The following is a 15,621-nucleotide window of genomic DNA, read 5'->3' as shown; positions in this document are numbered from 1 at the left end:
CCCAAAGTCTACACAGCTACCTAAAAGCTAGGCTACTTTGGGCAAATCACTTCACCCCAAAATGAGTGTATTAATAACAACCACACAGAATCATGAACACTAAATTAATTAACATGTATAGAGTCCAGCATATAGTAGGCTTGCAGAAAACTATGTCTTCCTTTCTACTGCCTTCCTTCTTTTCTACTAAGTTTTCACTTAGTTCTAATACCATCATTTTAACCTGGAACCAGAGTGGTTTGATATTTTACTTTTCTACCAGAATTCTGATATGTTCAAGCAAAAATCCTCCAAATTCCTGCAGCTTGAACAGAAATCTTCTACTGAATGTTAAGAAGTACTTAACATCTGATGAAAGCTTTCAAGAATTTTTTTTGTTACAATATCACATTCTCCAGACAATACTGGATGATATTCTGTTCACACCATAATTGAACACATATTACCCTTTTATTGATTTATCTCCCATCACTATCAGCTAATTTTATTCTAAGACTTGGCTAATCATGTCTTTTCTGAATAGAACAGTTATTGGGATTGAAGGTATGGAAATATTGGGGCAAATCATCTGTAATAGCTGGAATATTCCATAAACTGCTAGATATTTTGATTGTTCAGGGTTGCTTCTAGTTTAAGACTGCCAAAAACTTATTGGGCATTTTATAGAGGCATTTGAAAAAAACATAATTCTGAAAGTCTACTTCTAAGGCTATAAAAGGTTATTTTTCAGATCTAGCTCATAGGTGGTATGGCTCTAATTAATTTCTGGAAGACATGTATTAAGGACTAATTTCAGTATCAACAAATACACAAAATTTTCTGCAAGTAAAACATGATGCCCTGACTGAGAAAATTATATAGATTTTAATTAATTAGACAATGAAAGACAGTGGGTCATTGCAAAGGCAGAAACTACAAACATGAATTACTACAAACCTGAATTGTCTAAGGACTATCTAGAAATTTATTTTTAATTCATTACCACTCTGACGCAGATACACATGTATACATCTAGAAATTTAATGTCCTATATATTCAACTCAGAGATTAGCAGACATGCGTAGCAAAGGGGAATATTTCCTAGATGGAGTAATTTCTTTCTGTTGCTTCCTTCTAGTTATCTCTCAGCCATACAGTAGTTAAAGGACCTGATGAACAATTTCTTCAATTCGGCTTGATCTAGCTAGAAAGACACTTCGCTTTCGGCTGGCAATTTGGGTTGACAAAGCAAGTATAGTGGAGTCACATCAAATTTGCACTTAACCTACATATTGTAGTTTATGGCATCAAGAAAATTTAGAATAAACAGTTCAATGCAATATCCTTCTTAATAAACTAGTGCCTCAGGTTAGTGAAGCAATATGTCTGAAGAATTAAAGTAGGTTGTGACAGCTATGGGACAAATACATGAATGATACCAAGGGTTTCCTGTCAACTGAATAAATAAAAACATTAAGTGGCCACATCTGTGCATGATGTCTTCACTGATAGTCTCAATGAAAAAAAATTAATTGATGGCCATAGAGCAACACATGTTAATGAAAAATCAAAGCAAATTATAAATGACATCTATAATATTGTTATATATGCTAAACCATGTATATAATCACATTCCTTATATTTCTAAAATAATTTTGAGGTTAATTTTTACTATACATAACTTTTATTATACTGATTTTGAAACATATAAAATATGAACATCCCACTGAATAACCCATGGGAAGGGACATAGGCACAATATACCAAGTCAGTCGGAGAGCTGGACTCAGTATGGGAAGAAAATCCTGGTGTCACAGTACAGAAACATTTACTGGCAGACAATCTACATGTCCTAAATTTAAATAGCACAAGACAAAGTCTTCAGTGAAGATAGTGCTACTACAGGGCTTAAACAGAGAATACAGACTCTGTATTTTACAGATACTTGTATGACCAAAAGTCTTTAATTAAAAAAAAGCCAAAGATGGAAGAGGTGCGGATGTGATGTTTGATGGACAGAAGTAGCCTGTTAAAGTGGTCCCCTGGTTTGCGGTAAAACGGAGTTGACTTTGATAGTCCCTATGCCAAGTGGCAGGGAGTGGCTATTTGTCATCTCTCTCACATAGGAATGGATTAGACGCATGTGAGCAGTTGTTTTTGCAGCTCTGTGGTCTACTAATTGCTTGGTACCCTGGAATCTAATAACTTGCAGGCCTAATGTAGGTACAGCCTTTTCTTACATTGGTAACTGTGCAAGGGCACTTCCCAGCATCCCTTCTTCCTACCAGAGACAGAACTATTATACGTTAGATATGTAGGATGAGACTGAACCAAGCACCACTCTCTTCTGGTGATCCAGGTAGTTTAAGGTTGGTGATAGAAAAAAGTAGACATGAGTGTTAGTTAGCTACATTGAGCCCCATTTCTCTTCTATTCAGGCTGGACCTCTGAAGAAAAGGGATTTTCTTCTGATTTATCAGAAGGAGTGACTTTTTTGAAAAGACTAATATAGCTTAAATTAAACTCTATCAATATTAAATCGATGAAATTCAGGCTCATTACCCTTTTCATAACTAAGAAGAACACAGAGATACAAACCTTGAATCTTCTTCTCACTTCTGCTGTTTTCTGTTCTAATTCCTCTGTTTTAAATCTGGTTAGGTGGAAAATGGCACCAATGTTATAAGCTTCCTTGTATAGCTGTTTAAGAAAATCTTCATTTTTTGACCTCAGTTGCAACAAAGATTGGATTTCAGACTTGAGCTCTGATTTTTTCCTTATACTGTTAAAAAAATAAAGCAAAAACACTGATATGATTATTCCAAAACAGTATACATTTAATAATAGTAAAAAAGGAACAAGGTCATATTTTATGTTACCAAAAATGCAAAATAAACAGATACTTAATCAAAACTTGATTAGAGAAAATATATCCCAAAATTCCATTTATTTTTCTTCTTCTCCTGATGGCTACCTCTAATCGTCAGGCTGTGCCCAATCTTAGGAGAATAAGTGTACTAATAAGAAAGGCCTGGGGAGCCAAGAGGCTCAAATTTCGGAGCACTCATTTCCTTCTACAGCAACCCATCTTTTCTAATCTTATATAACATTGCTACTAAGAATAATAAAATATAAGAAAACATAAATATTTTTATATATTTTATATATATTTATATATATATATATATAAAATAAAATATAAGAAACACTCAGCCCATGAAAAAGAGAAACAAAACTCAACAAAGGAAAACTAATAACTAAAACAAAACTCTCAAAAAGAGAACCAATAGCTAAGGGAAAAGAGTTAATAGAGGAAATAAAGTAAGGCATTATTATCATTATAAAATTTACAAAAACACCGAGAAATATTTACTAAACTCTATGGCAAATTAGTTGTTTCTTGTCCAGATTGTGTAACACCTTTGTTCCAAATACAGATCGAGGCATACGATATAAGAATAAAATACTAAAAAGACATAGCTACAGTCAAAAATGAGGTAACCATGCCTGTAGAATAGAAATGGAACTGGAAAGCAAAGCAGGAGTTGAGGAGAAGCAGGAAGAAACTAGCTGAAGGTATTCCACCAGATGGGTTACCAGGTCAAGGTTCACTACATCACAGCAGGGGTTTGTGTGAGTTGCACTCGTTTGTGAAAGAACCAACTCACTGACAGAGGCTATAGGTTCATACAGAGCTAGGGCATTGGGAAGAGAAGACCCAAAGATCAAGAACTCAACCAATGGGTAAAGAAGGAATCAGAAGAGAAATCAAAAAATATCTTGAAACAAATAAAAATGAAAATACTAAAATACTAAATACTAAAACTTACAGGATACAGCAAAAAGAGTTTTAAGATAGAAGTTTATAATGATAAATGCTTACATTAAGAAATAAAGATCTCAAATAAACCACCTAACTTTATACCTCAAGAACTAGAAAAATAAGAAGAAACTAAGCCTAATGTTAGGAGAAGAAAAGAAAAAACAACAATCAGAGCAAAACAAGTGAAATAAGCCAAAAACAAAAGAAAAGATCATCAACGGAAAGAGGTGTGTTTTTTAAAATATATAAAAATTGGTAAATCTTTAGCTACACTAAGAAAAATATAGAGAACTCAAACAAAATCAGAAATGAAAGGGGTCACACTACAACCTATACCATAAATATAGAAAGAATCAAAGAGACTTATGAGCAATTGTATGCCAAAATTTGGGTAACCTAGAAGAAATGTATACACTCCTAGAAATGTATAATCTGCTGAATCATGAAGAAATAGAAAATATGAACAGACCAATAATAAGAAAATTGAATCAGTAATTAAAAACTTCCAATGAAAAAAAGCTATGACCTGATGGCTTTACTGGTGAATTCTACCAAACATCTGAAGAAGAATTAACACGAACCTTTTCAAACTCTTTCCACAAATTGTAGAGGAGAGAACACTTACAGACTTATTTAATGAGGCCAGCATTACCTTGATACTGAAGCCAGAAAAACAAACTACAAGAAAAGAAAATTATAGGCCAATAACTCTGATGAACACAGATGCAAAAACCTTCAATCAGAATTCAACAGCACATTAAAAAGATCATATACCATGATCAAGTGGGATTCATTCCTGGGATGCTAAGATGGTTCACATATGTAAATAAATAAATGCAATACACCACTTTAACAGAATTAAGGATAAAAACCATATGATCATCTCAATAGGTGTAGAAAAAGCAACTGACAAAATTCTACATCCATTTATGAGCAAAACTCTCCACAAGGTGAATATAGAGGGAATCTACCTCAACATAATCAAGGCCATATATGATGAGCCCACAGCTATAATCATACTCAATGGTGAAAAGCTGAAAGCTTTTTCTCTAAGATCAGCAACAAGATTAAGTGTGCCAACTCTTACCACTTCTATTCAACATAGTACTGGAAGTTTTAGCCAGAGAATTTAGGTAAGAAAAAGAAGTATGCAAATAAGAAAGGAATAATTAAAATTTTCTGTTGGCAGATGACATGGTCTTATATAGAAAATCCTTAAAACTCCACCAAAAAATGTATAATTAAATGAATTCCGTAAACTTGCAAGATACAAAATCAATACATAAAAATCTGTTGCATTTCTATAAACTAACAATGAACTACTTGAAAAAGACATAAAGAAAACAATCCAATTTATAATAGTATCAAAAATAATAAAGTACTCAAGAATAAATTTAACCAAGGAGGTGAAAATTCTGTATATTGACAGCTATAAGACATTGTTGAAAGAAATTAAGGAAGAAAAATAAATGGTAAGATATCCTGTGTTCATGGATTAGAATAATTAATAATGTTAAAAAGGTCATACTACACAAAGTAATCTAGAGATTCAATGCAATCTCTATCAAAATTCTAATCACATTTTTCACAGATACAGGAAAAAAAATCCTAATTCATATGGAACCAAAAAGGGTCCAAAGTAGCTAAAGTAATCTTGAGAAAGAAGGACAAAACTGGAGGTATAACACTTCTTATTTCAAACTATATTACAAAGCTTAGTAATCAAAACACTATGGTACTGGCATAAAAACAGACACATAGGCCAATGCAACAGAATCAACGGCCCAGAAATACACCCAAGTATATAGAGTCAACTAATCTTTGACAAGGGTGCCAACAACACACAGTGGGGAAAAGATTATCTCGTCAATACATAAATATCCAGGGAAAACTGGGTAGTCACATGCAAAAACAAAAACTGTGCTCCTATCTTGCACCACTCATAAAAATTAACTTGAAATGGATTAAAGACTTAAATGCAAGAATTAAAACTATAAAACTCCTAGAAGGAAACACAGAGAAAAATCTCCTTGACATTGGTTTTGGCAATTATATTTGGCATATGACACCAAAAGCACAGGAAACAAATGCAAAAATCAACAAGTAGAACTATATCAAACTAAAAATCTTCTGCACAGCAAAAGAAATAATTAATAAATTGAAAAGGCAACCTACAGAATGAGAGAAAATATTTGCAAACCATTTATGTAATAAGGGGTTCATGTACAAAATGTGTAAGGAATTTATATAACTCAATAGGTAAAAACAAAATAACCCAATTATAAAAATGGGGAAATGACCTGAGTAGACGTTTTTCCAAAGAAGACATAAAAATGGCTAACAAGTACATGAAAAGGTGCTCAACATTAGTACTCACCAAGGAAATGCAAATCAATGACACAGTGAGGTATCACTTCTCACCAGTTAAGATGGCTTTTATCAAAAAGACAAGAGAAAGAAAATGCTCACAAGGGAAGTGGAGAAAAGGGAATCCTTGTATACTGTTCATGGGAATGTAAATTGATACAGCCATTACGAAGCACAGTATAAAGGTTCCTCAAAAAAAAAAAAAAAATCCCACAACTACCATACGATCCAGCAATCCCATTTCTGGTTATATATACAAGGAAACAAAATCAGTTTCTCAAAGAGATGTCTGCAGCGTCTGTCCCATGTTCACTGCAGCATCATTCACAATAGTAAGATATGGAAACTACTTAAGTGTCTGTCAATGGATGAATGAACAAAGAAGTTGTGAGATCACTATACATATTGATATATAGTGAAATATTATTCAAGCATGAGAAATAAGGGAATCCTGCCATTTGCAATAAGATGGATGAATCTAGAGGGCATTATGCCAAGTGAAATAAGCCAGACAAAGAAAGACAAATGCTGTCATGATTTCATTTATATGAGGAAGCTAAAGAAGAAAAAAACAGAAGTCAAAGAAATACAGAGCAGAATGGTGGTTACCAAGGGCTGACAGGTGGTGAAAATGGGGGAGATAGGGTCAAAGGTACAAGCTTTCAGTTATAAGATGAATAAGCTCTGAGGATCTAATGTACAGTATGATGACTGTAGTTAATAATACTGTATCGCTTACTTGAAATTTGCCGAGTGTAGACCTTAAGACCTCAGCACAAAATTTTTAAAAAAAAGTACCTCTGTGAGGTTACTGATGTGTGGTATTTCACAAAGTTTGTCAAATCATTACATATCACAGTTTTAATATATACAATTTTGACAATTGTACCTCAATAAAACTGAAAATTTTTTGAAGAAAATAACAGATGGGGGTGTATATAACAAAATTATACCTGAAAAATTTCCAGTACTGAAAACCAACATGGGTCATTAAATTGAAAAGTCCCACTTAGTGGTAAACTGGATATATTACACACACAGAAACACACACACCCCTAGACATGGAATTGTGAAATTTCAGAACTCTGAAATAGGAAGAGAAAATTCTAAAGTTCCCAGAGAGAAAAAATAGATTACCAATAAAGAAATGATATCCAAATGTCGTCAGATGTCATATCAAGCAAAACTAAATGAAATATGGAGAGAAAGAAGAACAAAAAACCCCAAAGCTAGCAGAAGGAAAGAAATCATAAAAATCAGATCAGAAATAAATGAAAAAGAAATGAAGGAAACAATAGCAAAGATCAATAAAACTAAAAGCTGGTTCCTTGAGAAGATAAACAAAATAGATAAACCACTAGCCAGACTCATCAAGAAAAAAAGGGAGAAGACTCAAATCAATAGAATTTGAAATGAAAAAGGAGAGGTAACAACTGACACTGCAGAAATAAAAGAGATCATGAGAGATTACTACAAGCAACTCTATGCCAATAAAATGGACAATCTGGAAGAAATGGACAAATTCTTAGAAATGCACAACCTGCCAAGACTGAATCAGGAAGAAATAGAAAATATGAACAGACCAATCACAAGCACTGAAATTGAAACTGTGATTAAAAATCTTCCAACAAACAAAAGCCCAGGACCAGATGGCTTCACAGGCGAATTCTATCAAACATTTAGAGAAGAGCTAACACCTATCCTTCTCAAACTCTTCCAAAATATAGCAGAGGGAGGAACACTCCCAAACTCCTTCTACGAGGCCACCATCACCTTGATACCAAAACCAGACAAGGATGTCACAAAGAAAGAAAACTACAGACCAATATCACTGATGAACATAGATGCAAAAATCCTCAACAAAATACTAGCAAACAGAATCCAACAGCACAATAAAAGGATCATACACCATGATCAAGCGGGGTTTATTCCAGGAATGCAAGGATTCTTCAATATACGCAAATCAATCAGTGTGATACACCATATTAACAAATTGAAGGAGAAAAACCATGATCATCTCAATAGATGCAGAGAAAGCTTTTGACAAAATTCAACACCCATTTATGATAAAAACCCTGCAGAAAGTAGGCATAGAGGGAACTTTCCTCAACATAATAAAGGCCATATACGACAAGCCCACAGCAAACATCATCCTCAACGGTGAAAAACTGAAAGCATTTCCACTAAGATCAGGAGCAAGACAAGGGTGCCCACTCTCACCACTCTTATTCAACATAGTTTTGGAAGTTTTAGCCACAGCAATCAGAGAAGAGAAGGAAATAAAAGGAATCCAAATGGGAAAAGAAGAAGTAAAGCTGTCACTGTTTGCAGATGACATGATCCTATACATAGAGAATCCTAAAGATGCTACCAGAAAACTACTAGAGCTAATCAATGAATTTGGTAAAGTGGCAGGATACAAAATTAATGCACAGAAATCTCTGGCATTCCTATATACTAATGATGAAAATCTGAAAATGAAATCAAGAAAACACTCCCATTTACCATTGCAACAAAAAGAATAAAATATCTAGGAATAAACCTACCTAAGAAGACAAAAGACCTGTATGCAGAAAATTATAAGACACTGATGAAAGAAATTAAAGATGATACAAATAGATGGAGACATATACCATGTTCTTGGATTGGAAGAATCAACATTGTGAAAATGACTCTACTACCCAAAGCAATCTATAGATTCAATGCAATCCCTATCAAACTACCACTGGCATTTTTCACAGAACTAGAACAAAAAATTTCGCAATTTGTATGGAAACACAAAAGACCCCGAATAGCCAAAGCAATCTTGAGAACAAAAAAAGGAACTGGAGGTATCAGGCTCCCTGACCTCAGACTATACTACAAAGCTACAGTTATCAAGACGGTATGGTACTGGCACAAAAACAGAAAGATAGATCAATGGAACAGGATAGAAAGCCCAGAGATAAACCCATGCACATATGGACACCTTATCTTTGATAAAGGTGGCAGGAATGTACAGTGGAGAAAGGACAGCCTCTTCAATAAGTGGTGCTGGGAAAACTGGACAGGTACATGTAAAAGTATGAGATTAGATCACTCCCTAACACCATACACAAAAATAAGCTCAAAATGGATTAAAGACCTAAATGTAAGGCCAGAAACTATCAAACTCTTAGAGGAAAACATAGGCAGAACACTCTATGACATAAATCACAGCAAGATTCTTTCTGACCCACCTCCTAGAGTAATGGAAATAAAAACAAAAATAAACAAATGGGACCTAATGAAACTTCAAAGCTTTTGCACAGCAAAGGAAACCATAAACAAGACCAAAAGACAACCCTCAGAATGGGAGAAAATATTTGCAAATGAAGCAACCAACAAAGGATTAATCTCCAAAATTTACAAGCAGCTCATGCAGCTCAATAACAAAAAAACAAACAACCCAATCCAAAAATGGGCAGAAGACCTAAATAGACATTTCTCCAAAGAAGATATACAGACTGCCAACAAACACATGAAAGAATGCTCAACATCATTAATCATTAGAGAAATGCAAATCAAAACTACAATGAGATATCATCTCACACCAGTCAGAATGGCCATCATCAAAAAATCTAGAAACAATAAATGCTGGAGAGGGTGTGGAGAAAAAGGAACACTCTTGCACTGCTGGTGGGAATGTGAATTGGTTCAGCCACTATGGAGAACAGTATGGAGGTTCCTTAAAAAACTACAAATAGAACTACCATATGACCCAGCAATCCCACTACTGGGCATATACCCTGAGAAAACTGAAATTCAAAAAGAGTCATGTACCAAAATGTTCATTGCAGCTCTATTTACAATAGCCCGGAGATGGAAACAACCTAAGTGCCCATCATCGGATGAATGGATAAAGAAGATGTGGCACATATATACAATGGAATATTACTCAGCCATAAAAAGAAACGAAATTGAGCTATTTGTAATGAGGTGGATAGACCTAGAGTCTGTCATACACAGTGAAATAAGTCAGAAAGAAAAATACAAATACCGTATGCTAACTCATATATATGGAATTTAAGAAAAAAAAATGTCATGAAGAACCTAGGGGTAAGGCAGGAATAAAGACGCAGACCTCCTAGAGAACGGACTTGAGGTTATGGGGAGGGGGAAGGGTGAGCTGTGACGGGGCGAGAGAGAGTCATGGACATATACACACTAACAAACGTAGTAAGGTAGATAGCTAGTGGGAAGCAGCCGCATGGCACAGGGATATTGGCTCGGTGCTTTGTGCCAGCCTGGAGGGGTGGGATAGGGAGGGTGGGAGGGAGGGAGACGCAAGAGGGAAGAGATATGGGAACATATGTATATGTATAACTGATTCACTTTGTTATAAAGCAGAAACTAACACACCATTGTAAAGCAATTATACCCCAATAAAGATGTTAAAAAAATATGGATAAGTTTAGAGATTTAATGTACAACATGATGACTATAATTAATAATAGTAATTAATAATAATTAAATACTGGAAATTTGCTAAGATAGTATATTTCAGGTGCTCTCATCACACACCCACATAAAAGGTAACTGCATGAGATATGTTAATTAGCTTGAGGTAATCATTTCACTATGAATATTCAAATCATCATGATGTACACCTTAAATATGTACAATAGTTTAAAAACTAAGTGAAAGAAAAACTGAAAAATATCTTCAAATTAATGAGAAAAAATAACTTTGGATCTAGAATATGATACTTTGAGAAAATACTTGTTTAAATGGGTTGAATAGAAAATGAAGTATGAGTTCAGGGGAACAGGAGTGCTTATTTGCATAAGATTTGTTATAAAGAACAGAAGGACAGAGCTGGGATGCAGGTCTGCATTTTATCTTGTGTTTGCTTCTTTCCAAGCTGAGCAATATTAGGCAATGTTCATACGCTATTAAAAGAGAAATAATAATGATTCATGGGAGAGAGGAGAAAATTGTAGGTGCAAAGCCCCTGTGTAAGAGACAACAGCATCTACTTGGCAAGTGCATGGGTAATGAGCAGAAGGGCCTTCCATTATTATATCAGAATGTGTGAAGACAGATGCAAATAGACTGGTAAGAGAAAAAGGTAATTCTCATTTATTGCATCTGTGTTCTCTATGAATTATAGGGGAAGATTATTAAAGTGAGGGTGATGTGGGCATTAGGATTGAAGAGAGTAAGAAGATATGAAACAGTTGTCAGAAAAACTGAACTGTCTAGACATTTCTTGGTAGTGCTGAATGCCACTTGAGACTTATAGCCATAAAATTTAAGTTCTACTCAGGGGCAAATGTATTCCAATGCTAAAGAAGCTTAAATATTAGGGCCTCTAACTGATCCCCAGCCCTTATACAGTCCTTTGAGTGTTCCTAACAGTTTTCACATGGCCATATGTTTTTGTAAAGTTTGCAAAAATGAGATATTTTAACCACAATGACTATTTTCTTTTTCTAATATAATGTATCTTCTGTCAAGTGACATTAAAATGGCTGTGGGCATTCTGTATTCATGATCTTATGTTCTTTTTTTCATAAAGAGACCTCACATTCTATAACCTTTAAGGCCCATCAAACCAGGATCCCCCCATGATGACAGAAATTAGCGCACTCATGTTTTCCTTTAGCCACAATCAGAGGTTAGGATACTTGCTTAATTCAATGATAGGGCTTTTCAAGTCATAGAAACAAGGTTTTGAAAGTTATTTAAATGAATGCTTATTTTGATCAAATATAAGTAGGTTCTGTAAGAAAGGAAGGAAGGACAAGAAGGGGAATATACAAATATAGTAGGCATGATAGATTGGTCATCTTAAAGGGTCAAATAATTGTTAGAGTGACAGTACTAGGAGAGTAAGTAAGCTGGAGAGAGAGGTGTTGGTTGTCAGAGAGTGGACTCTTAAAACTGAGATCAGCAGGTAACTCCAATATTGGAAATGACAAGATATAGGTAAAACTGTCATAGAGGGTGGTTGGTGTGAGGTGGAAGACAAGATTATTAGGAATGTATAGGTCTAAGAACTAAGAATCCAATTTCTTGCATGTACTGAATACACACCAAATTCAGGTTTTGATCGCTTCTGAAGAGTGAGAGAATAGAAATAGGAAGGGAGATTTATTTGCAAGATTTTAATTCCTTTTTAAGAAAAGTCTAAACTAGACTAACACATTGCTGAGTAGCTATTTTGAATGGTGCATATACCATTGTCTCTTTTAATATCTGCAAAATTAAAAAATAAAAGCAAAATAGTTTAAGAATTTTCATTCAAAGGTTTGCTGTCAAAGGTTTACTGTATTTTTTTAAAAAAAAATCATAGTCTATATCTATACTCCTATGAAGTAACTCAAATTAATAGGCTGGTAAGATATAGCTAAATAAATATAAAAATACAGTACCCTATGGATTCAATCTAAGGATTCCAGGGTATTTAACAACTTCAATAATATTCTAATTGCCATCTCTACAAATAAATCACCATCCTGTTAACTCTTGATAAACACATTTCATAAAATATACCAGTATGTCTTTATGGTGTTCAATAGGTTTTTTGCTCATTTCCCTCGATTATCAACCCCATCTTTGGATCACTGCAGTTACAATGGCATGGTCTTGCTTGAGGTACAGCAGAGCATTAGAAGTAGATATTCAGAATATTTTACAGAGCTTAAATGTTAAGAAAATGGCTATATAGAAATTCATACCACACAGTTAACTTCAGCAAACTAAATTCAAACTAATCAGTTTCAAATCATCTTAAACAAGTTCATTTTCCTTGACTTAGGTCGCTTAAGCCTGCCTATCATGTGAATAAGCAATCAAGTGAAATTATGTGCTCAAGTCAAATGTCCCAAATGTAAAAGGTCCATTGCAAATGGATGCTTATTTAAAAGACAAAATTATTAAATTATACACTGCTACTGCAAGGTAAGTAATCATATATCATCACCATCACCCGAAGGTCCTGCAAATATTTGTTATGCACATAGTACTGAACAAATTTTGTTAAGTATGGCATCTTTTTTTTAACGTTGCCATTTTTAAAATGAACTATACATGAACAATAGATCATATACTGAATTCATTATGTAATTTATTCAAATAGTATAAGAGTTGGGAATGGCATCAAATGGTGAGACGGTGGATACAACAGTACAAACTGGGGGAAGTTTCATGCGCGTATTCACTAGATGTATGAGTGCCGATGATTTGCATTAAGAACTTTCTTACTATTATTTTTGAACTTAAGGAAATAAAAAGAACCTGGGACTAAGGGGAAGGTGATTCACATAAATGGTCGAATAAAAAAGAAAAATCAAAGAAGAGTGTAAAAACAACAGAGCTCTTTTGAGAAAAGCAATGGCTATAGCCAAATAAAGAGATGCAGAATTGAATAAAGCAATAAGCTTGACTTTTTTTTTGAAGTAGTTAGTAAATGTGTCCAGAGCCTGCTGTAACACGTCAGAAATAGGAACCAAGACTTGCCAGTGGAAGAGGAGAGGCAATGTTACTAAGAAGAAAGAACATAAATTTTGGAGTCAGACAGACCTACATTCAAATCCTGATTGCTCCTTATGTAATAGGGGGGTATTGAGGATAATATACACTGTGCTTGCATACATTGAGTAAGGTAGTAATAATCAATACGACCCTTGTTTGTAGAGAGGGGAAAATAAGTTACCATGACGAGAAGCACCTGGGAAGAGTTAATGTCTGAGTTATTGTATGAATGATTTAAAAAACAAGTGATTTAATAGTGTTTTTTTTTAATTAAAAAGTGTTTAACAGTATGGATCTTCATTATAGTGCTATCTGGTTAAATGAGATGAAAGACAATGAGAGAAAAAAATACAAATATAAGAAAAGGTAAATAACCATTAATATTGCTGTGGAGCAGAAAAAGCACAGATAGATGTGCTATCAGAACATATAGCAGAGAGAATAGAAGCGCAGACACTGAAGCAAAAAAAGACACAAGGTTAAAAAATGTTTATATTCAGCTCTCATTTGTTCATTAAGATATTTATTTAACACGTATTGAGAAAGACACAGACACCCACGCACATGCAGACACACACAATGCCTGCCAGCAAGGAGCTCAGCTGAGAGGAGACAACAAATAAGCAAGCCAACAGTAACTGTACCTAGTATGATAAGTGCTAGGAGAGAGTTAACCAGGGAGAGTTACTTAATGGATACTTGTTGAGCACTGATTACATGTCAAGTGCTACCCTAAGTGATTGGGGTACAAAGATGAATTAAAACAAAGGTTGCCAGTTTATATTCTCACGAAGGAAAAAAAAAAAGAGACATGAAAAAGATATTCCTCTGCAATCCTAAGTACAATAATGGAAGAAGCAGAAAAAGCAGTTAATACCACCTTGGTTTGTAGAGAGGGGAAAATAAGTTACCACGAGGAGAAGCATCTGGGAAGAGTTAATGTCTGAGCTATTGTATAAATGTTCAATTAACCGTATTTAAAAAACGAAGCCAAAAAAAAAAGAAGAGGAGGAGGAGGAGAAGGAGGGGGTGGGGGAAGGAAAAGAAGGGAAGCAGAGGAAACTAGAGACAAAGACTGCAAAGACTGAAGCTTAAAACAATATGAGTTTGAATATGTAACCATTTTAATAGGCTAGAACATTAAAAAATCATGGAAGGGAGTAGTAAGAGATGTCTGGAGCTGTGAAGGTGACAGATTACTGTTTCTAATTTATCAGTCTGGAAGCTTTATCCTATAGCTGGTAGGGAGCCTCTGAAAATTTTTAAAGCTTTTGAAAGTAAATAGTAATTCATCCTTTGTAGATAAATTGTACCAGTGATGCTCTATATGCTGAATCTGAGGGCTCACTTGGAGCCCTCACTTGGAATGAGGTAGACCAGTTGGAAGCCTATTTAATATTCCAACTAAGAGACAATTAGGACCTGGTTCATTTCATTGGTAATTGAAACAGACAGAAAGGAAAGCACCTACTGGAGACCAACATCTAAAAGACAGACTTAACAGAAGTTGGTAAGATGTTGGCTGTAAGATGGTAGAGAGGGATAGTAGGATGATGCCTGAAACAACCTACTTGATAGATAATGGTGTCAAGATGTGATGCTGGGGGAGAGGGTAGATATTCAAAATGATACTATCAGGAGAAATAAAGGATGTGGGTAGAAATTAAAAAGTAAAGTAAAAATATGATACATGTTAAAATAATGAGAGTAGGTAACATTCCTGTGATAGGGAGTAGATCAAGAATGCAAATGGGCTGTGTTTAGAATTCTGAGCTAATCTATCAGGGGACCAGCAGAGATAAACGAGGGTTCCTAGAAAGAACAGCTTCAGAAAGTTAAAGGAAGAATCAAGAGCGTGGGATTTTGAACCTCAAAAAGAGATAGCCACAAATGCTTGGGTCACATAAAGAAAAAAAAAGCCATGCAACAAGACTAAAAAATATCCTCCCTTAGGA

The 15,621-nt window shown here is 34.6% G+C and overlaps 1 protein-coding gene across 1 annotated transcript in view; it reads right to left on the bottom strand.

The window, feature by feature from the left end:
- CCDC178 (coiled-coil domain containing 178) overlaps nucleotides 1-15,621 on the bottom strand; it is a gene marked incomplete at both ends in the record, with an annotated part of 351,176 nt that overhangs the window by 234,980 nt on the left and 100,575 nt on the right. Inside the window, 1 exon segment of the mRNA XM_082853050.1 lies at nucleotides 2,578-2,761. Coding sequence (XP_082709176.1) covers nucleotides 2,578-2,761 — 184 coding nt within the window.

The sequence above is a fragment of the Leucopleurus acutus genome (genome assembly GCF_964270905.1).
Source record: "Leucopleurus acutus genome assembly, chromosome: 13".
NCBI classification, from domain to species: domain Eukaryota; kingdom Metazoa; phylum Chordata; class Mammalia; order Artiodactyla; family Delphinidae; genus Leucopleurus; species Leucopleurus acutus.
This window is presented reverse-complemented; position numbering and strand designations above follow the sequence as displayed.